At 31.7% G+C, this 22,033-nt stretch overlaps 1 protein-coding gene across 2 annotated transcripts; it reads left to right on the top strand.

The window, feature by feature from the left end:
- Positions 1 to 3,153: 3,153 nt before the first annotated feature.
- Positions 3,154 to 20,194, top strand: LOC145314709 (uncharacterized). 2 transcript variants are annotated; one of them, XM_080154733.1, is made up of 7 exons: positions 3,154 to 3,757; positions 3,836 to 3,948; positions 4,520 to 5,079; positions 5,308 to 5,491; positions 6,284 to 6,751; positions 7,048 to 8,526; positions 20,116 to 20,194. In XM_080154733.1, the coding sequence occupies exons 3-6, from the start codon at positions 4,808 to 4,810 to the stop codon at positions 7,231 to 7,233; spliced, it is 1,110 nt and encodes a 369-aa protein (XP_080010859.1). In that variant the 5' UTR covers positions 3,154 to 3,757; positions 3,836 to 3,948; positions 4,520 to 4,807; the 3' UTR covers positions 7,234 to 8,526; positions 20,116 to 20,194. The 2 variants fall into 2 exon arrangements, with proteins under 2 accessions (XP_080010859.1, XP_080010860.1); XM_080154734.1 differs by having other exon boundaries at positions 6,284 to 6,763.
- Positions 20,195 to 22,033: the final 1,839 nt, after the last annotated feature.

Raw genomic sequence — 22,033 nt, 5'->3', positions numbered from 1 at the left:
AAGAAAAACATATCAACCCCTGAATTGGTTCTACTGAAAGTATTTAAGGATTGCTATAGAATGCTATACGAATCTGATAATAGTTATTTATCGCAACGTATATACATAGACAGCTTGATGGCACGAGGGCGGTTTCCGTAGTGCCACGTTTACTTAACTATTTATCTTAAGACTAAATTTAACAATTGGTTGGTTCAGATTTTGTATTTGGAAACCACTCGTCCATGTGCTTAATGAGAAAAGCTCATAGTCTGATCTAAGCTATATTAGTCTATGATGCTAGTCTCACATATATACCCTATTTCCCTTTAGTCCATTGTTTAATATCTATATAACAAGTTATACCTATTTTAGGCAGTGATTTTCTGATACTGAATCAAAGTGACCATGTGACCTATACAATGCTCTCCTGGAAAGCTAAGTGCAGGTAAGAGTTGGTTATCTAGGTAGCTTTTAAATAAAGCAAAGTTTTACTCCATAATTCTTATTTAAGTCTGTAATTTGACGAAGCTACTCTATAACTAATTATATTCTTAAAAGAATCAAAGCTACTCTACAATTAGTTTTATAGGTCGGTTTTTGGGGTTACAATTTTAATATAAATTAGGAATTAAAACTTGATTACTTTATGATTTTATTGGCATAGTAAAATGAATTAAATAATTACACATCAAATTGTCTTTTACATAATAAGAAATAATACTAGATAAATACATTAATAATATAAATATGTACAACATTAAATTAAACATATCTTTATAAGTTTATTCTATGCAGCAAATGCATTCAGTAAAGAATAAAAGCTGAGATAATTCCATTGGGGTAAAATCCTTTATGTCATTAATTAGGGGCTCAAAGTCTTTCAAAGCTGGACTTTTCTTAACAAGCTTCAATAATTTAGTTACTTGGCCAGGTTTAAAACCTTTATGTGCTTTCCTATCTTGAAGACACATACCAATAAGATTAGCTATTTGAATAGATCTTCCTAAAGGAACCAATGAGTCAAAGTCTATGACATTATTCTCAGTTTGGCAAGATGAATCTATCTTTTCAGGTATAGCCTCAAAGATAGCATTTAAATCAACTTCAGGCATTTCAAGAAGTAAAGTTATAGGATCCATATTGATAAGTTAAAGTTAAATTAATTAAATAGTTTAAATATAATTTTGCCTGTGAGTATGGTGAGGGTTAATGATTACTTCCAAGCTTGAAGATGGAGAGTAAACCAAAAATAGACATGACATACTGGGAATTCTGGATTTTATATATACTAGAGAGAGAACCGCATAGAGAGCATATTTAGCATCCCCTCAGGAGAATCCTCTGGAAGGAAAGAAGCTCCATTCTTTCCCTTTAAGCTTTCCCTTAGCCCTTACATTCAATGGATGTTCCCCAAATAGTATTGCAGGGGAATATTAAAAATAGGTACTTTATTTAGGGGAATATCAAACATTACCTTGACCTATTGACCTACTGACCTATTGGCCTAGTGACCTAATGTACTTGTCCTTGCAGTACATTGACCGGTCATTAACCTATTGTACTGCAAAGTATGATGCAATATCGAATTTTCCATTTTAAGACAAGAATAGACATGTTTAAACAGGAATAGGTACTTATTTAAGGGGGAATATTCTACAGTACATTGACCTGTCAATGACCTATTGTACTTGTCATAACAGTACATTGACCTGTCAATGACCCTTGTATTGCAAAGTATGATGCAATATCGATTTTCCATTTAAATACCAGAAAAGAATGATAAAAGGTTAATATTAACATGGCAAGGACTTGACCAATGGTTCCAAAGAAAATGTTTAAATTTCAATTTAATTTATGATGGGATATCATATACCCCTTTCAACAAATACAACTATTTTTTTTTACTTATTTTACTATTTTTACTATATTTGTTTCTTTTAGGTGGTGGTGTGGAGCACAGTGGTGTATCTTGCTGTTGATGCCCGCTTCAACATCATTAGCTCCAGAACGTCGGGAGTGATGATGTAACCATCCAGTGTTGTACCATCTGGAGTCTCTAGTGGATACAGGTATGCAGCTTCACAGTAGTGTTGGTTACTGAATATCTCATTGGTGGATATGGAGATCTGAGGTATAATGTCGTCCTTGAGATGTTGGGGAAGGTGGGTAAGCACAATATCTATTAAATTGTGGAGGTCTTGGAGGGTATGTAAGGTTTTGTAGATTAGTGGTGTCATAGGCTGGATTAATGGATGGGTGATTAATAATTGGCTAATTGGGTGGTTAGGGTTAAGGAGATATAGGGGTTTAATATCATTCAGCTTTTGAATGGGTTCTGGGTTATAATTGACGTTGATGGTGACTGCTTCATGGTGAAGGGGACAGGTTGGTTGCATCATTTCGGTGGGAAGGTTTATTGTAAAAATAATTCTATTTAATTGGACTAAGGTTGGGTTGAGTCTGTGTGGAGTAGGGGCAGGTTGTAGGTTACATTCTGGAGGGTTGGATGATAGGGATACCATTGTATTGGTTTGGTATGAGGGTAGGTTGAAACCTTGGGTTTGTAGGGTGTCTAGAATGTACAGACCATATCCCTGCTGGTTGTCTGTCCTCATGGTAATCTTGTTGCCGGCTCTTTCATAAAATTGTGTGTCGGGCCTATCACTGTGTTTCCGGTTGATTCTGTATATTTGGGCTGTGAGGGTAGGAACTGAGTAGCCCCTTAAATAATTAATGGAGGCTTGATTCATAAATATGGTTTTATCTTCGATGTAGGTGATTGGTTGGTTTGGGTAGGTGTGGTTCATCAAGATACTACTTTGTAGGGTTGGATACTTAAAAATAGGGAAGGACGTGGTGGGTGTAAATCTCTCCACAAAGCCAGTATTTTCATATAAATAAAGGTTTTGATTTGTATTCATCAGTAGTTCAGCTTCTTGATGTACATTTCCTATTTCAGGTTGGTCCGCCACTTGGTGGTCTTCTGCCTCCATGAGTTGTACCAGTATATCCACTGCTTCTTCAACCTCATCTGGTGGGACAGCTCTAAAATCTCGTACCTGTAAGTTCTGTAACCTGACTAATTCTAAATATATAAAACAATAAAATGTAATATTTATAATATATTGTTCGTTTCTAGTTTTTTTTGTTCTTATTATTTCAGATAAAATTTATTTTTTTAGAGTAAAGAATGTGCTTAAAATGTATAAGATATGTTCAAAAATGTCCGTTGGTCTGTAATGCTAGGGACATATTCAGATAGAAGCAACTATTTCATATTATATTTGTTCAGTTATTTCCGAAAATTGAGTTGTCATAGCAATTTTAAAATGTCGTCTTCTGTACCGGAACCTTTTAAAAAAATATTTACCTTGTCCGTTCAGGATATTGGGGTCTTCGTTCTCTCCTATTTTTTTTGTTTTAATTTTTTTTTATTTTAAAATAGACTTAAAAGAGACTTAAAGTTTACCTTAATACATATGGATATATCTATCTATATTATACATTATTTTTTTTTTAGGGAGAAATTAAATAATACATATCTATTCCTTTATGAATGAAAGATTAAATTACCCTAACTTTTCTCAGTTAATATTTGTAGATCATAGAAATAAGTTAAAATGTCCGTTAGCTGGGATCCATATAAAGATTTTCGTATAATATCCACTGAAAAATCATCGACCACTGTGGCTACCCCCACTACGTGGTATGCTGAGGAAAGAAGAGCCGAACCTATGCTAGCTGTAAAAAGATTGGAAGATATTGTTCCTAATGGGTAATAATAATTTTTTTTTTAAACTAGGATTTATATTTAGTGTTTTATTTTACTTGTTAACCCTTATTTTATTCCTAGAATCTCTACTGACAATCTCATGTTTGATTGGGCTGAGACTGAGAAAATACTATTATTTTCTCAAGCCATCATCTGGCTACTACTGCTTCTAATTTTAGTAGCTTTATTTGCTGGTAATATTATTTTATTTCCTTATTTTAGAGTAGCCGCGCTACAAAAGAAATGTTTATATCTTAAAATTTGAGTGTAATAATTTCAATCAATAAGTCAATTTAAAAATTCCATTAAGTTAAATTCATTTGTTATGATTTTAAAGTTTAGATTTCTTGATAAATTGTTTCCCATTACTTTTATGGGGAAGTGAGAGTGTTTATGAAAAGGGGGAAATAAAAAGGGAGTGGGGTAGAATTATAGATAAATGTCAGATAATTTGAAGTCCTTATCATTTCTTTGAAATATAAACATAATTGATCATTTCAAATTTAAGCTATTATATATTTTTTTATAACTAGGATTTAAATTGAAGTTTTCTTAGTTTACATTTAAAGATTCTAGATCCCAAAATTTCCCTATGTCCCTTAAAAACTTTTAATTCCTTGTGTTCGTTTAATTAAAATAATACGGAAGCTTTAACACTTATCATTGTTGATATTTATGCGCGGCATTTTGGCGCATATTCTTTCCCATGCGTTGCGTAGTTACTATTATTGCGCATATCTTAATAACTCTGTTTTCTCTTTTTAGTTTGTTGTTCTGTGACCAAACAAGGGGGAAAAGAATACAAAAGAACTGAAGAAAATAATCTTGCAGAACCCTGTCCCTGCCGTAGTACTCCCGTGTAGATTTTTTTGTAAAAGTGTGATTGTTTTCATGAATCTTATGCAACTTTTATAAGTATTGTGTTGATAAAATTATCTTTTTTTAAAATTTTCCTTTACATTGACCTATCTTTATATGTTGTTAATTTCGAAAATTTTGTTTAATGTTTTCTTTATTTCAGATTTTAAGGTTAGCTTGTTTTGTTAAAGAAAAATGGGGGATTTAAGTGATTTTTATAAAAAATGGTGGGTATCATTGGAAAACCCTAAAACTGTGAAACCACCACCTATGCCCGAATTTGTAACCACTGGACCGCCGGGATCAGAGATAAAATTACCATCGTCTGCCACTCCTGTTTTGAATCCCAACATTAAGGTGGCCATAGAGGAGGAGAAATTAACTATTTCCGTGGAGGGTGCTGTGGGAGTTACCCTTGGATCCACCATATGTGGTCTGAGTGTTTTTGGAGCTCTGTTTTATTTTGGGTAAGTTATTTTTTTATATGTTATTTTTCTTTACTAATATTTATAAAATGTGTTTAGCATGAAAGGTTATTTTTTCCTTTTTAAATGGCAAGAGATGAACTTTAAGTATTGTAAGTTATACTGGTCAGTGTATTTTTTTGTGTATATATATGGCAATCTTATGTCGTTAAAGGTTCAGTTTTTTTTGTTTTTTTATGTTATGTGATTTATTGGTATGACATTTTCCAGTTGGAGGAGAAGGAGATTGACAACATCATCTGCTGGTTGTCCTCCAGTGGTCGTTGGGGATCGCCATAATGTGGAGAACCCCCTGGAACAAGGTAACCTTACCTCCCAGACCTCCGTGGACCATCGCCAGGATATGCAACCTGGGCAGGGGGTTAGAGCTTTCCAGGACGCCCCTCAAAACAAGGTAAATGCTTATAATTCTGTAGTAACCTCGACTTTGCCTGTGACCATTTAACTAAATGATGTGAGAGAAAAAAAACTATTTTTTCAAATCTGTCCATTTTATTTCTCAAAACTATTTGCTTATATAAAAAAAAATGAAAACTATTTTAAACACATTTCATATAAAATTTGTTTATTAGAGTGAGAGAAACTCTATCTTTAATCTAATTCATATTGAAATACTCGTTTCTTAAAACTAGTAAAAAAATATATAAAAAAAACTACTCAGTTTTCATAAAGCTTTTCCCCTTAGATACAGCGTGATTTTAATCTATTTACATTAATTGGTATATGTGTAATTTATATATATCTCTCCCCATGAACTCTAAAAGTTTTAGTGGTTAGAGTACAATGTTTATAAACTAGGCTAGGAGGTGGTAGTTTCAAATCTTACCCCTAAAGGTTAAATCTAATAAACTTGTAAACATTTTTATTTAATACCTATATTTTTTTTCTAAGAATGTAAATTAACAAATACTTGTTCCTTGAATATTGTTTTTATTAAACACCTACCAATATAAAAGTTGCAAAAGTTTTCTTTCTACAAGTCTTGTCTGTCTGTGGGTTAGTCTAATTGTTTCTTACATCTATATGTCAAATTTGCTGAAAGATATATTAATATTTTGTTTAGGAAGAGATTTTTGGCTTTTATATCCTATTTTAATAATATAAGTTTTTAATTTTAGGAGATGGACTTATATATTCACCTGGGAATATTTTTCCAATTTTTTTTCTAATATAGATATTTTTCTAGAAATTGTATACGGTTCGCAACAAAGACTTAGTGGAAGGCCGTCCAGCTGCTAAAATTGTGGGTTGTTCTGTAGACGCACATCCTCCTATTCCAGAAACTAGCCTGGCCCAAAATGTTGATAATGATTCCAGATTGATTCGTGAATATTTGGCTGCTGAGATAAGAGGTGAATCTGTAAGATGTGGTGTGCCTGTATACAGTGCATCCAAACCTGGATTGTTGTGTGACATACCTGAGACTGCATTACAAACACAACTAGAAACCATAGATAAAGAGGCAAACAGGACATTAATCAACAAGAACTTTGAGCCCCTGGAAGTCTCGACCCCAATGTCGAGCAACAAGCCCAGTTTGATGGAGGAGGTGGAGCTTAGCAGCAGGGAGCAGACTCTGGTTGACAAGGATGGTTCTGTCACAAACAACCTGGAGGAAAATTCTGATCCAGAATTTCATGGCTATACCAACGAGGTATGTTAAAATGTGAGTAAATTTACCTTATATAATACCTTATCTGGGTATTTTGTGTATGGTTTACCTGTCGATTTTAATCTGTGTGTGTGTTTGAGTGTGTGTGTAATACATATGTTTTACCTGCTGGTTTTCAATATGTGTGTGAGTGTGTGTAATACATTTGTTTTACCTGTCGGGTTTCAATGTGTGTATGAGTGTGTGTATGTATAATTTAATAACATTTAATACAACTTGTCTTAGATATTGACCCTAGGTAAATACTTTAAAATTTTCATACATTTTTTGTTTTCTAGGATGTTGCTGAGAGTGCCCAGAAGTTAAACAAAATGAAGGAATTTTTTTCCAGTATCGGAAGAAAATTAAGTGATTCTCCTAAACAAAGTTCTGTTGATACAATACCTATGACTTTACGCCGAAGTAATCGTACATCAGTCAAAGTATACCAAAATTTAAACGAGACTGTTATTTCCAAAAAATGAGAATCTCAATGTCAGATTTATGTGATATTCAAAGTTTTCCATATTTAAAACAGAATACCTGTGATTGCAATACTATTCCATGTCAGAAGAGATTTTAAAATTTGTGAAATATTTCTAACCAAAAAGAAACGTGATATAATCTTTCTATTAATATTACCTATGCTCATTTCTTTCGTAAACATTTATGTAACAAACTTTTTAAAGTAAAAGTCAATTATACAGTTATAATTATGAACAATATGTGCTTAATTCTATTTAAATATTCTGTTTGAATCAAGCTGTACTGGTTTTAAAGGATATTTGTTACACGCAATATATTATAGGCTATCCTATTATTTTAAAGTTGTTTAAATATTACTACTAATTAAAGAGTCGTAAAATTCCTGTTAATACCTACGCTTATTAGATTAAACAAACGCTTATGTAACATGTACCTAAAATTAGTGGTTAGCTATATAACCATTCCAATTACACATTCAAGTACCTTAATCGTGGTTAGCTGTTTAGCTAGCCTGGCTCAAAAAAATATTTGTGAAACAATATCTATGTATATAAATTACTGGGTAGCAATATTGCTATCCTTGTTTAATTTGTGTGAAGTTTTTTTTCTTTGAATCTCTATATAACTTTCAAGTAAGGATGTGTAAAGCTTTTATATTTATACATATTTGACGTTAAACTTTTCTCAGAATTTTATAAAAATAGTTCATTATTTTAAGTTTTATGTTCAGTAAGGTAAATGTATGGACTGTTTCTAATGTATAGACCTGATAAAGTATGTTTATTAAACTTTTGTTTCTAATAATAACCATTCCTTTCAATAAGGTAAATATGACAAATTTTCTAATGTAAAAATAGTCAAGACAATTTTTTATATTAAGATGCGTTTTTTTTTTATAATACAAGTTTAGATTTTCAAACACTTTTTTTTTAACATGTGGAGAAAAAAAATATTTTTATTCACTTTCAATTTTCAGTATTTGTGTTCACTGTATAAATAATGTACCTACAAATTTCAACAAAATTTTAATAACTACAAAGCTACTTTATTTTACCCGTATTTTGCTAGGAGCGCAGCTGCTCTTAACTTATCTGAAACTCTGTTACTATATCTATATTTACTTGTTAATTATTCGGACCTTTATAAATAAAAATACCACCAAAAAGATTTCTTTTGATTATTCATATATATTTTTTCAGAAAAAATGTTTGTTTTTTTAAAAAATTAAAAAAAATGCCTAGAAGATGAAAGAGATCTCTGTGGATTTGATTAGGCATATTGCCAAAGTCAAAGTAAGACTAAATATCAATTTACCCTTGTTTACTACAATTAATACCTAATTTTAAAGACAACTTTTGATTGATACCTTAAATATTGGCTACAAAGAAAAGTATTAGGTATTTTTTTTATAATTGAGATTAGTAAAAAGATTTTTGTTAGTTTTTTTGTTGCAATAAAACTATTTTACTTAATAAAATACTTTATTAAGTATAATTACCCCTTTCAGCAAAAAAAATTAGCGAAAATTTGTTTGTATTATGAAAATAGATTTATGATAAGAGTTTATTGTTATTATTATAACAATGTATGAGTATGATGTTAGATATTTAAGGTCAATTTGGTTTATGAATTTTATTATAAAATAACGAGTGTATTAGCTTTTCTTGTTATTTTTTAAAAAAAATACTGTTTGGTATAATTATTAGTGGTTAATTGTAATAAGTCTATTGCTAATCTTATACAAGATGGGGAAATGCGTGATATTTATACTACTGTGTGTCATATTGTTATATATTGTGATGTATGACATTATTTTAGTGTAAATTTAGGTTAGTTTGTAGCGTTTTTTTAACAAATTTGAAGTAAAGGGTTTATCATCATATATAGGTGATAATGCATTATTAGATAATGAGTTTTCATAGAGAATGATTTCTCTATTCCTTTTTAGTAACAATACCTTATTGGGCTTTAAAATTATTGTCATTTGAGTTTTTTGAAATGCTTTGAATATTAAAGAGGCTTTTTCAATATGACTTTGAGTTGTCGCTATAGTAAGCCATGAGGGTGTGTGGTATTTGTTAAAGTTAAAAACATATTCTTTATTTTTAATTTCTGGATCAATGGCATTAAGCCTTATTGCAATATTTAGTATATAATGAAAAGCTGTTGCTTGTTCGCGAGGTAGTTTTTTCCTTTGTAGGATAAGGTCAGTCAAATAGTTACATATGGATTCAATTTCCCATTTTAGATGATTCGTTAGATGATCCATTTCCATTTTCCATTCCATGGTTTGGTTGTTGTACTGTGGGCGAAAATTATATAAATATTGTATAGGCTATAAAAAAAATGACAGAATATTAGTTTGTTTATAAATTGATTTGTAAGGGGTGCGTATTATTTGACAGCTATATGATAGTAAAGGTGTGGGTTTAATTTAGCAAAAATATAATAAAACTTTGTTATATGAGTTTTTTTTTGAGATTTTGATATTTTTTTTGTAATTTTTTTTTGATTTTGTGTTTCGTTTATATTTTTTATGTATATTTTTTTTATATTTTAAGATTTTTTTTTTGGTAATCGTTAAACGATTTTTCTTTGTTTACCTTAGTTACGGATTAACATATCTGATTCAATGCCCCCAAAGCAAGTGATCTGATAGTGTTACGTTTTTGATACAAAAGTAAACTAAAAATTTTTTTATTTTTACGTTAGGTTAAAACAGTGTTAAAACAGAATATAATATTTTTTTTATTACGGAAAATTACGATAATGTAGATTAATTTGGCTATACTTAATTCTAAGTCACAGATTAATAATACGATACTATGCCAATGTTTTTTTTTATAAATTGTTACGATACTATATGTACAATAGCTCAAATTAATCAAAAGTTTTAATATTGGCGAAGCCTATATGCACGACGGTTTCGCTCTTGCTGCTGCCTACGCTTTTCTACCATTTTACTTAATGCATTTTTCTTAGGTTTAACGCATTTGTTTACTGATGCCAACATTAAAAATATAGCGAATAATGTTATATTTATTACAATCGTGACTATTATAATAGGATAATTTTCTAGTAGCAGTAAATCTAGATTAGTGAAATCATATTGTGTTTTGAAATGTGCATTTACCCTTGTAATAGTCAAACGTTCATCAGAAGTAAGGTTAGAATATGTTTGCGAAAAATTATCCGATCTGGTTATTGAAGTATTACCGTATAATGAAGTATATATGTTTAACGTATTATTAAAGGTTAAAACAAATGGTAAATCTTTCTGCATTATGTTTGTTTTAAGCTGATTATTGATTGATTTCATTGTATCGTTTGAAATACGATAAACTATGAGCCCATTCTTGATAGTTTGGAACGGTTTTAGGTTTTGGATAAAATTACAATTCTCAATAATTTGTTTTACATTTGTGGCATTGTTGCCATGGTTATTAATTTGTTCTAGACATTTTTCATTGTGCTGTGCAATGCCTGATGCTATTTGATCTTGTGTATATAGCTGCTCGATTTGTTGCGTATCAATGTTTATAATATAATTATTATCTAATGATATGGAATTATACGGTATTGAATATAACTTCTTATAATTGATTGGATTTCTCAGATAGTAAAGTTGTAATATGAATACTGGATTATTATCTTCAACGTAGGCGTTTAAAAATTCATAATTAAGGGTATCTAATACATTAGATGAATTTATTGGTAATATTTTACCACGTAAATAATCAGTCATAATTTTAAAAGATGTTAGATGAATCGTTCTGAAAAAGCTTTCATATTGTTTTAGCAAGGTATGTGCATCAGTGTTGAGATTATCATAAGCAAGTAGCATTTTGCTTAGTTTATCTTGATCCTTTTTTAAGTTTGCAAGTGTTACTGATTCATTCATCTTAATCTCAATAAATGCTGTTGTTATTTGAATATTTTTGATACGTTGATTTAAAACGGCTTCATCTACATGTATATTTATGGTTCTCGCAATATCAATATCAAGGGGAATTGGCGTTAGTCCTGCAACAAAGGTTTCATATTTACTAGCAATGTCAGATATTTGAGCAGTAGTCATAAAAAAGTCTTCTGCTTGTAAAAGAGTACTGTCCCCTGCATTCATAGTATCTTTGAAACTAATGTTGAAAGGTGTACGCAACGAATCCCATGCTGTGTCAAATTTTAATGGTATATCTAATAATTGTTTGGTGACATTAAAAACAATCTTAGTTTTAATTGATTCTTGATATTTATAATAAGTTTTAATAGACTCATCTGGGTACAGAAAAGTAAATGATGACAACAGATGGAGTATTTGTAGGAGGATTATCAGTTGAAACCACATGACTTAAAATTGTTCTATTTATAGTACGTCTAGGTATGGTGTACTTATCTGTTAAAATTTCTTTATTCCGCAAAAGTTACCATTTTCGATCTACTTCTGGTCATGATAGGCTCATTTTCCTCATCCTCCTCATCCTCTGGTATATCCTCCTGGATTATTGTGTCATCTGGTAGTGGTGGTAGAAACTCCTCATTGATAAGTTTGTCATCCTCAGTTGAGTTTGCCTCAAACTTTTCAATGTCAAAATCTTCTGTTTTGATAAGTTCTTCCAATTCTTCAGTTGTTATGTCATATGATGTTTGTTGACAGATTTTTAGTACCTCCTGAGGTAAATCTGTGAACTCTGGGTCAAATGGTATGTATTTCTTAATATCATTTTTGTGACGGTTCAATACGAGGTTATCTGTAAGTCTATGCAACAGAACTGTTGCCGGTTTGACATAAATTACAACAAAAGGGGTTAAGAGGAATTTAGTCCTTAAAGGTTTTGTAGATCCTTTTGGGATGGTATAATCCTTGACAAAGGCGAAGTCGCCTACCTCTATTTGTCTGGTTATTCTAGTTTTGTTACGATTATTTGTCCTTTGATCTCGTTCTTTCTCAATACGATCTTGTACCTCTTTCAATATTTGTTTGAGTTGCTTATTCTTAGTTTCCAATCCCTGTTTTTGGTTTTGTATAGAGGGATGGAGTTGCGGTAATGTTGTTTGATCAAGATATCCTGAGGATAAGTGATTATCCTGCCCATACAGAATTTCATAAGGGCTATATTTGCTTTTCGATACTTTTGCTGAGTTATGTAAATGAGATATAATTGGGGCCATCAAGCTCCAGTTCAAATTTTTCTCAATACTTAAATATTTACGCAAGCTACTTTTAAAGATGCGAACCATTACTTCTATGGATCCATGGCTCATAGGGGAATATGCTGAGCTATAGATTACTTCTACCCCTAACAGAGCTAATGTAGCTAATGTTTCTTTCTTAGAGATAAATGCTCCATTATCTGACCATAATTGTCTTGGATGGAGGGTTTGGTATACACATGTAGTAAAAATGTGTAGAAATTCTTCAGAAGTTTTTGTCTTCATAGGAATAAGTAACATATAGTTACTAATTGGACATTTAATCAGGAGTATGTGATTGTATTGACTTTGTTGACCGGATGGTCCTATATTTTCCATAAGATCCATATATAGCGTTTCACATGGATATGATGTTAGCGGAAAAGTTTGCAATTTATGCTGTCTATTGTTTGCATTACATAATTGACAGGCAAAACAGATTCTTGAGAAACGTCTACAAGATTTGTTTAATTCTGTATGATAATAATTTTCAAGTATAGTTATCATACGCTCATATCCTGTGTGATTTCCAGTAAGGTGGGCCATAGCAACATATGAAGCCAATAATGAGTCTGGTATCATTATTTTAAGGTGTCCGTCCTTCTCTTGGATATACAATAGTCCATTATTTAAAGAATAAGTAAATTCTTTATCAGTGAATATATGATTAGGGGCGCTTTCACAATGTGTATATAGTGTCCCTAAGTCTGCTTGTTGTTGCTTAATTATATGTTCATGAGTCAAAATCTTTTCTAAAGACCTAATTGGATTAAAGATGTTCTTGACATTGCGTTTTGAGTATTTTAACGCTACATCGAGTGTTGCTATTTTGAATGTATTTGTCTTTGGCCGATCTTCTTTTGGAACACAATATTCCAAATAGTTTTTGTTTTCCGCTACCCATTGGATCCATTCATTAAGTGTGAATTCCCTATCAGAGGGTATGGCTTCGTCCAGCAAATTATTTACAAATTTGGGTACTCGAAGTTTTACTAGATCTACTTTGGGTACATCATATTTGCGACTTAGATAGTCTGCTGGGTTAGACTTTGTACCTATAAATTTTAGGATTATTTGGGGAAAATCATGTTTTATCTTATGTCCCCAACGGTTTATTTTCGTTATGCTGTCATATACATCAGAATTATATAGAAAGTATAATGGTTTAGAGTCAACTAATGCCAAGAATGGATCATGGCCTACTAACTTTTTACATGCTCTCAATGAGTTTAGAAGGCTGAATAACTCCAAATCTAAAATTTTGCACTTCCTAGTTTCTTCTGGTATATTTTTAGTAAAGTACAGAATGACTTCTAGACTTCCTCGGTGTCTAGATAAGCTGTACTCGCTATAGGCATCTAAAAGAGTTGGTCTGACCACAAATCTTCCCTTTACTAAGTATAAAAGAAAGAAAAATGGTGGGGCCTTAGATCCGCTATCGAATGTTATTACTGGCATTCCCTCATATGCTAGGGTAGAATTTACTACTTTCATTTTTCGGTGTAGTACTTTAGAAATAGCATGAAATATATATAATTTATCGTCTATCAGTAGGGTGCCATTTTTGATACAGTCTAAATGATTATTTAACTGTTGTTTATCATTTTTGAATTGATGATTTAAGAGTTGGAGATAGATAATTGATGTCTTAATATATTTGCAAATATCTTCACATATTTGAAGATAGTTGGTCGAACACCTATGCGCTATTAGCATAGTCTGCAATGACTCTCCTAATGAATTGGACATTTCATCATATCCAAGGGTTGGGTGTTCCAGATAATCAAACTCAGGTGGGAGTTTAATATCAAGACATTTCCTGTATTCCTTATGATCTTCATTAGGTCTAATATTTCTAATAGGTCGACAAGGCAGTTTATTATCAAAAATGATACGATGCGTTTTATCATCAAGATAGAGGTAGTCTGGAAGTATTTCTTTGGGATATTTAGCAGGGACATGTTGCAACAAAACAGCTGAATAACATGCATAGTTCTCACTTGCTGCATCTGTACACAAAATTTTACTTGATCCTGGTAAACATACTTTACAAAATAAAGGAGAGGATGTCATTTGATCACGTAATTTTTCAAAGACTATTCTTTGCTCCTCTGTAGGTTGAAATCGTTCAAGTCTGGAAGATGTGAGTGGGGTCAATTTGTGTACAAATCGTAATGAATCAAATCCTGCTGCTAATCGAAATGAGTTTACCAGTCCAATAAATGATCTCATTCCTGTAGATGACCTTGGAAATTTTACTTCTTTTAATTTTTCAATTCGTTTTGGGTCCGCAATTATAAAATTGTTAGAAATAATCCACCCAAGGAAGGAAATTTTAAATTTTGCAACAACTAATTTCTTTATGTCAATTTTAGCATTATGAAATGCTAATCTTCCCACAATAACTTTAAGTAATTTAAAATGTTCCTTAATGGTTTCATCAAATGTTGGCATGGGGTTACTAAAGATTATTAGATCGTCATAAAATATTTCGCAACCATCAAGCTTATTGGCTTCCATGATGGGATAATTATCTTCATCCTGAATAACGTTATCTTTATCATCCTTTTTGGGGCTATAATTAAGCATTCTGTCACAAAAACGGTTTAGACAGTTTGGACTTACATTCATTCCAGTGGGAAGTCGTTTAAAGTAAAAACACCCAAATTGGCAAACAAATTGCGTTAACGGTTGTGAGTCAGGGTGAATCGAGATTGAATTAAAGGCATTTTTTAAATCTAAACTAGAATAGCATCCTGCTCCACGAAGGTTATTGACAATTGATGCAAAATTTGGTATTGATACTGTTTCAGCTGCAATACATTCATTAATAAGTTTAAAGTCCACTACAAGGCGAGCTGAGCTCGAATTTGAAGCCTTTTTGACTAAGAATGCTGGTGAAGCAAAAGATGGTAATTTATCCCCTTTACAGGCTGCTTTTATGATAACGTCTTGTTTAATTAGGGCTTCCAAGACATCACGTAATGCTTGTGATTCAAGCGGTGAGTTATAATAAATCTTTTTATTTGCTGGTAGGACAACATTAGGTTTTAACTTAATTCGGTAAAACCCCAATGTGTCAGATATTCTACCTGTGTCTAGCGTGTGTCTGGCAATAACGCTAGGGTAAGTATCAATAAAGACATCTTTAACATATTTCCATATTTCTGGGTCAAAATTTTCCTCTTTAACAATGTCGCTAGGTGTTTGTAAAATAGAAGATGGAATTGTAAGTCCTTCAGGTTCCATTTCTTCTAGTGTAAGAGGTTTTAAATTATCCCTAAAACCTAATTGAATTGATTGTTCTGGATCATAATATGTTGCTATTTCCTCAGGAGTTTTAGTATTTGGTGTCTCCTCAATAGGATAACGTTCTTCTGTTAGAGACTTTGCTAGATCCTTTACATCGTTATTGACTGCATCAGGATTGGAAGGAAAACGTTTAGTATCCGGAAAATCAACATTTATGTTATAAAGATTTTTAGGGATCTGTTTGCAGACCCCTGGTTGAACATCAGGAATTCGTGAAATAGTTACTTCACGTATACCTGCTTCATTGTTATGTTGAGGATAACATTCGGTAAAAATGGTCGCTTTCATTTTTTGTAATTCCATGACCTTTTCATGGGAAGCTTTCTCTGTATAGGTATCGTCTGTACATAAGTCAACATTTGCTTTGATTGCTCCTGTAAAAGTTTTTGATCCTATGTTCTTAACTAATGCTTTGGCTATATATTCTCCATTTTGTAGTGTAATTATCGAAGTTGATGGACAAATTCTTAACTCCGATTGAATATGATACGGGATATTATCCTGGGAAATCAATACTTTGTCATCTAATGTCAATGCCGTACATGGGGCAATGATAAATTGTACTTCTCGTACTTCATTAGAGAGAAAGTTTTCGACAAAGCCAAAACATTGGTTCAATTGTATGTCATTATAATAATATGTAAGAACTCGTTTATTTTCGGATTCTAAATAGGGTACAGTTTCATTGATAATCGTTTCAAATTGCATTTTGACCTTGAATAAGCCTAAGGTCTTTAAACTAATTATTAAAGGTGTTTGTAATTGGCCAGGGCTGTCTACTACATACATGGTAAGATTTTGATAGGTTGTACTATTATAAAGTGCAACTGATATTTGCGTTACACCAAGTATTGGAATCTTATGTCCTGTGTAACCTTTTAATTGATATTTTGTTTTCTGTAATTTAGAGGCAATGTATTTCCCACTCAATTCAGGGAATAATCTAAGAAGATAATCCATTTGTATAATATTTAAATCAGCTCCCGTGTCTACAAATGCAATTACTCTTTGAGGTGTATCACTATGATACTCTATATAACAAGGAATATATAGTTTCTTACCAATGTCATCATCAATATTATAAATAAATAAATTAGAAGTATGTTCATTACAATCGTCATTGTTTTGAATTTTACTTATTCTTAACATATTTACATTTAAGGTAGTAGTCCCTGTTGTTGATTGTTATTGTTGATTATTAAATTTACCTGTAGAGTATCTCTTTAGCTCCTCCCTTTCTGCAAGAGTTGGCCATTGGAGCAGTCCTTGTTCTTTGAGTCGTTTTATAATTGGCCTGTTAAAGCACACTTCTGGTGCGTGGAATAGAGTTACATCCTGCTTCTTACATATTCCGCAGGGTCCTTGACTTGGGTACGCTGTAACGACTTTGCCTGAGTCGTCCCTCATAGCGTAACATACATCATTTGGTTTGTGATTATTTTTCCCACATAAGGAACAATGTGGTACACCACTCAAACCTGTGTTTGAGGGGTAAGATGAACGATTATTTCTTTCATAAGAACTATATCTTATATTTCTTCTATTGTTATTATTATTATATTGTCGCGTATCTAACGTAGGGTGCTGAGTACGGTACCTTTTGTTAGTATTAAAATTACGTTTCACCAATGGGTTAGAAGGTTGTTCCTTACCATTTCCTCTTCTGTACCTTACATCTCTCAAGTCATTCCTCCCGTGAGAAACTTTATCCATATAATTTATTTGTGCACTTCTTATGTTTCTCTGCTTAGGATCTGTCTTAGAGTGATAAGTATGCCCATTACTCCTTTCCATTCTATAACGCCCATAGCGTCTAAGTTCTCGATCGATCGTAGAGCCATATTTTGTTAAGGCTCGAGTTAAGTCAGCAAATGTAGGTATTGTGGCCATCCTGCTATTTAATTCGTTTAAGCAGTTTTCTGCTAATATTTGTGCAGATTCAGGTAAGTTTTCTATTAAGGCTTGTGTGCATAACGCATCGTATGCTGCGGATTGTGCCTCTTTTTTATATTGCAAAGCCGCTCTTTTTCCGTATTTCATTATGTCTGATGTTACTGAATTCAGTGAAGCTCCAAATGGAGGTTTATATGTATCTAAAGCCTTCTTGGCTTCCTTTGGTTTTAGTCGCTTATCAAATTGTATAAGTAATGATTGATATATTTCTGGGAGCGTTTTACTACAATCAATCATACAAGCTACATCTTCAAATACCTCCCCAGTACAGCAAAGGTTTAGATATTCTGTAAACTCTTTCTGACTTAGATTACATTTCTTTTGGGCAAGGTTAAGATTAGTCAAAAATTCTACTATAGTTGGCTGGCCAGGATTAGTTGAGCCCGAAAACTTACGTTTAGTAGGGAACGCATTATTGGCAGCTGAAATTTTTGCTGCATTATCTAGGAGTACATCGTTTTCTGCAAATAACGTGGGTGGTGTGATCGTTTCTGTTTGATCATGATACGCAAGTTCCCTATCTAAAAGCTTTTGGTTAAGTATTTTATCTATACTACCAAGTGTACTATCAACATGATTATTTATGCGACTCTCAATGGCTTTATCCAAATCATGTTTGTAATCGTTATAATCTAGAATTATGTTATCTAGGTCCTTTATGTAGGGCACATTAGCTTTCTTTGATAGTTCTTTAAGCTGTGCTATATTTCCTACAATTATTCTGCCAAGTCCGTCAAATGTCTGCGCAAATGCTGGGTCATGGCGTATATCGTTCACCAAATCATCAAAACCGTTATCATGAACCGATCCACGGTCTCGTGAACTTTCGCGTGTGTGTGGTCGCGATGCTGATGCATTTCGTTCAAATATCGGTTCGGTTCTACTTTCGTTAACAATACCAGACGAGCTTGCCACAGGGCCCTCCGTATCGTTAAGAGCTACACCAATTTCTCGGAGATTAAAGGTGTCCTTTTCAGACTTTTTATCTCCCTTTTTAAACATAATTGCTTATTTTATTATGTATAACCTGAAAAAGTTCTTTAACGGTAGAGAAAAGATCTAATAATAGTTTAGCAAAAGTATCTAATAATTTGGGGTTATAGATAGTTATTGCTAGAGTTAAACAGATTATAAAAAGTATTAGTAAGCAATGTAAAATAGTTGTACAAACAATTTTGTCCTATAAATAGAACAACCTGAATATTTTCCAAAATTTGCTGTGAGAAGTTGGCTGTATTATATCCTCTCTTTGTATGTGTGTGTGCGTATTTTGATATCTTCAGTAGAATTGTTTATACTGTGAGTTAGTTTTATTTTATATATAAACTATTTATGTAAATTTTCCTTAACTTTAATTAGCGTTTTCTTTCTTAAATAATTAAATCTTACTTTATTTTCATCAGTGATATTGATAATATTCACGTACGCTGTCATTTTACAATTTGCATTTTACATTTTAATCTAAAATTTCCTGAAACTCTTTCGGAAAAGATACTATAAAATACGTACTATACGTATTTAGATTATATTTGCTTTTTAGAGCGTTTTGTCTAAATTTCAAATATCTAGTTGTGTATTTACAATAAAGATACTAGATAAGTATGTCTATTAATATTTTTTTGCACTGATGATGTAATTTTGAGTAAAATAGTTTGTTTACTCAAACCAATAATCATATTTGATTATTTAATTAAGTTTTTCTCTAAGATGTAAAACTTTTAAATATAAAATTAAATTTTTTTTGCTGTGTTTACTGTGTAAACGTTTGCTGTTTTGAATTTGTGTTCTAGATCTAAACAATTGATAGATTTGATTGATCGCCAAAGTGTTCATCAAATACAGCTTAAAGTATGATTTTAGCAAATATGTTTTATCTATTCTTTTTAAATTACTACTAATTTATATTTTAAAGGTAAAATTAATAAAGAATATTTTGATTTTGCTATTTTCAAAATTTAATTTTTTTCTATGTTCATGGGAACATTTTAGCATAGTCATTCAAAATTTGACATGTGCCATATACAAAATTATACATAGATAGGCAATTGATGTGTATTTAATTCTTTTACATATTAGATGATTAAACATATATATAGGAGTATTTTTTGTAATTTTTAAGGAAATATTTACATATATTTTCCCCTCCGGGCAAAGAAAATTAATTCTTATATCGGACGTTGCGCCACATGATGGCACGAGGGCGGTTTCCGTAGTGCCACGTTTACTTAACTATTTATCTTAAGACTAAATTTAACAATTGGTTGGTTCAGATTTTGTATTTGGAAACCACTCGTCCATGTGCTTAATGAGAAAAGCTCATAGTCTGATCTAAGCTATATTAGTCTATGATGCTAGTCTCACATATATACCCTATTTCCCTTTAGTCCATTGTTTAATATCTATATAACAAGTTATACCTATTTTAGGCAGTGATTTTCTGATACTGAATCAAAGTGACCATGTGACCTATACAATGCTCTCCTGGAAAGCTAAGTGCAGGTAAGAGTTGGTTATCTAGGTAGCTTTTAAATAAAGCAAAGTTTTACTCCATAATTCTTATTTAAGTCTGTAATTTGACGAAGCTACTCTATAACTAATTATATTCTTAAAAGAATCAAAGCTACTCTACAATTAGTTTTATAGGTCGGTTTTTGGGGTTACAATTTTAATATAAATTAGGAATTAAAACTTGATTACTTTATGATTTTATTGGCATAGTAAAATGAATTAAATAATTACACATCAAATTGTCTTTTACATAATAAGAAATAATACTAGATAAATACATTAATAATATAAATATGTACAACATTAAATTAAACATATCTTTATAAGTTTATTCTATGCAGCAAATGCATTCAGTAAAGAATAAAAGCTGAGATAATTCCATTGGGGTAAAATCCTTTATGTCATTAATTAGGGGCTCAAAGTCTTTCAAAGCTGGACTTTTCTTAACAAGCTTCAATAATTTAGTTACTTGGCCAGGTTTAAAACCTTTATGTGCTTTCCTATCTTGAAGACACATACCAATAAGATTAGCTATTTGAATAGATCTTCCTAAAGGAACCAATGAGTCAAAGTCTATGACATTATTCTCAGTTTGGCAAGATGAATCTATCTTTTCAGGTATAGCCTCAAAGATAGCATTTAAATCAACTTCAGGCATTTCAAGAAGTAAAGTTATAGGATCCATATTGATAAGTTAAAGTTAAATTAATTAAATAGTTTAAATATAATTTTGCCTGTGAGTATGGTGAGGGTTAATGATTACTTCCAAGCTTGAAGATGGAGAGTAAACCAAAAATAGACATGACATACTGGGAATTCTGGATTTTATATATACTAGAGAGAGAACCGCATAGAGAGCATATTTAGCATCCCCTCAGGAGAATCCTCTGGAAGGAAAGAAGCTCCATTCTTTCCCTTTAAGCTTTCCCTTAGCCCTTACATTCAATGGATGTTCCCCAAATAGTATTGCAGGGGAATATTAAAAATAGGTACTTTATTTAGGGGAATATCAAACATTACCTTGACCTATTGACCTACTGACCTATTGGCCTAGTGACCTAATGTACTTGTCCTTGCAGTACATTGACCGGTCATTAACCTATTGTACTGCAAAGTATGATGCAATATCGAATTTTCCATTTTAAGACAAGAATAGACATGTTTAAACAGGAATAGGTACTTATTTAAGGGGGAATATTCTACAGTACATTGACCTGTCAATGACCTATTGTACTTGTCATAACAGTACATTGACCTGTCAATGACCCTTGTATTGCAAAGTATGATGCAATATCGATTTTCCATTTAAATACCAGAAAAGAATGATAAAAGGTTAATATTAACATGGCAAGGACTTGACCAATGGTTCCAAAGAAAATGTTTAAATTTCAATTTAATTTATGATGGGATATCAGAGGTATACCGGTTTTCGGCGGTAGCAGCGGTTTTCAACAGTTTCTTTACAGTTCTATAGTGTACCATATAAGAGCAATTGCCATACCAAATATACTCCTATTTTTTAAGTCTTAAAACTCACACCTTTAGGTACAGAATTCTACTAAAGCTACCTCCACATAAACCACAAAGATTTTTGAAAATTCAACAGGGGAATTCATTAGGTGTTAGTGACACTACTCCTTATTTTTTTTTATAGATTTTTATACCTATATTTATAAAAAAGAAAAAATAGAAGAAAAAAAATATTAAACTTGGATAATGAAATACTATTCTATTCCCTTTCCATTTTTTATAAGTGCAATTTTAATTTTGAAATTAATTGTCACGATGCTTCTTTTGCCTTTAAGATAGAGGTTAGGTATAGTGCTACAAACATAG

This window comes from Acartia tonsa, chromosome 3 (genome assembly GCF_053477335.1).
Source record: "Acartia tonsa isolate MP-2025a chromosome 3, ASM5347733v1, whole genome shotgun sequence".
Taxonomy (NCBI): Eukaryota; Metazoa; Arthropoda; class Copepoda; order Calanoida; family Acartiidae; genus Acartia; species Acartia tonsa.
Note: the sequence above shows the minus strand (reverse complement) of the source record. Positions and strands in the feature narration are given on the sequence as shown.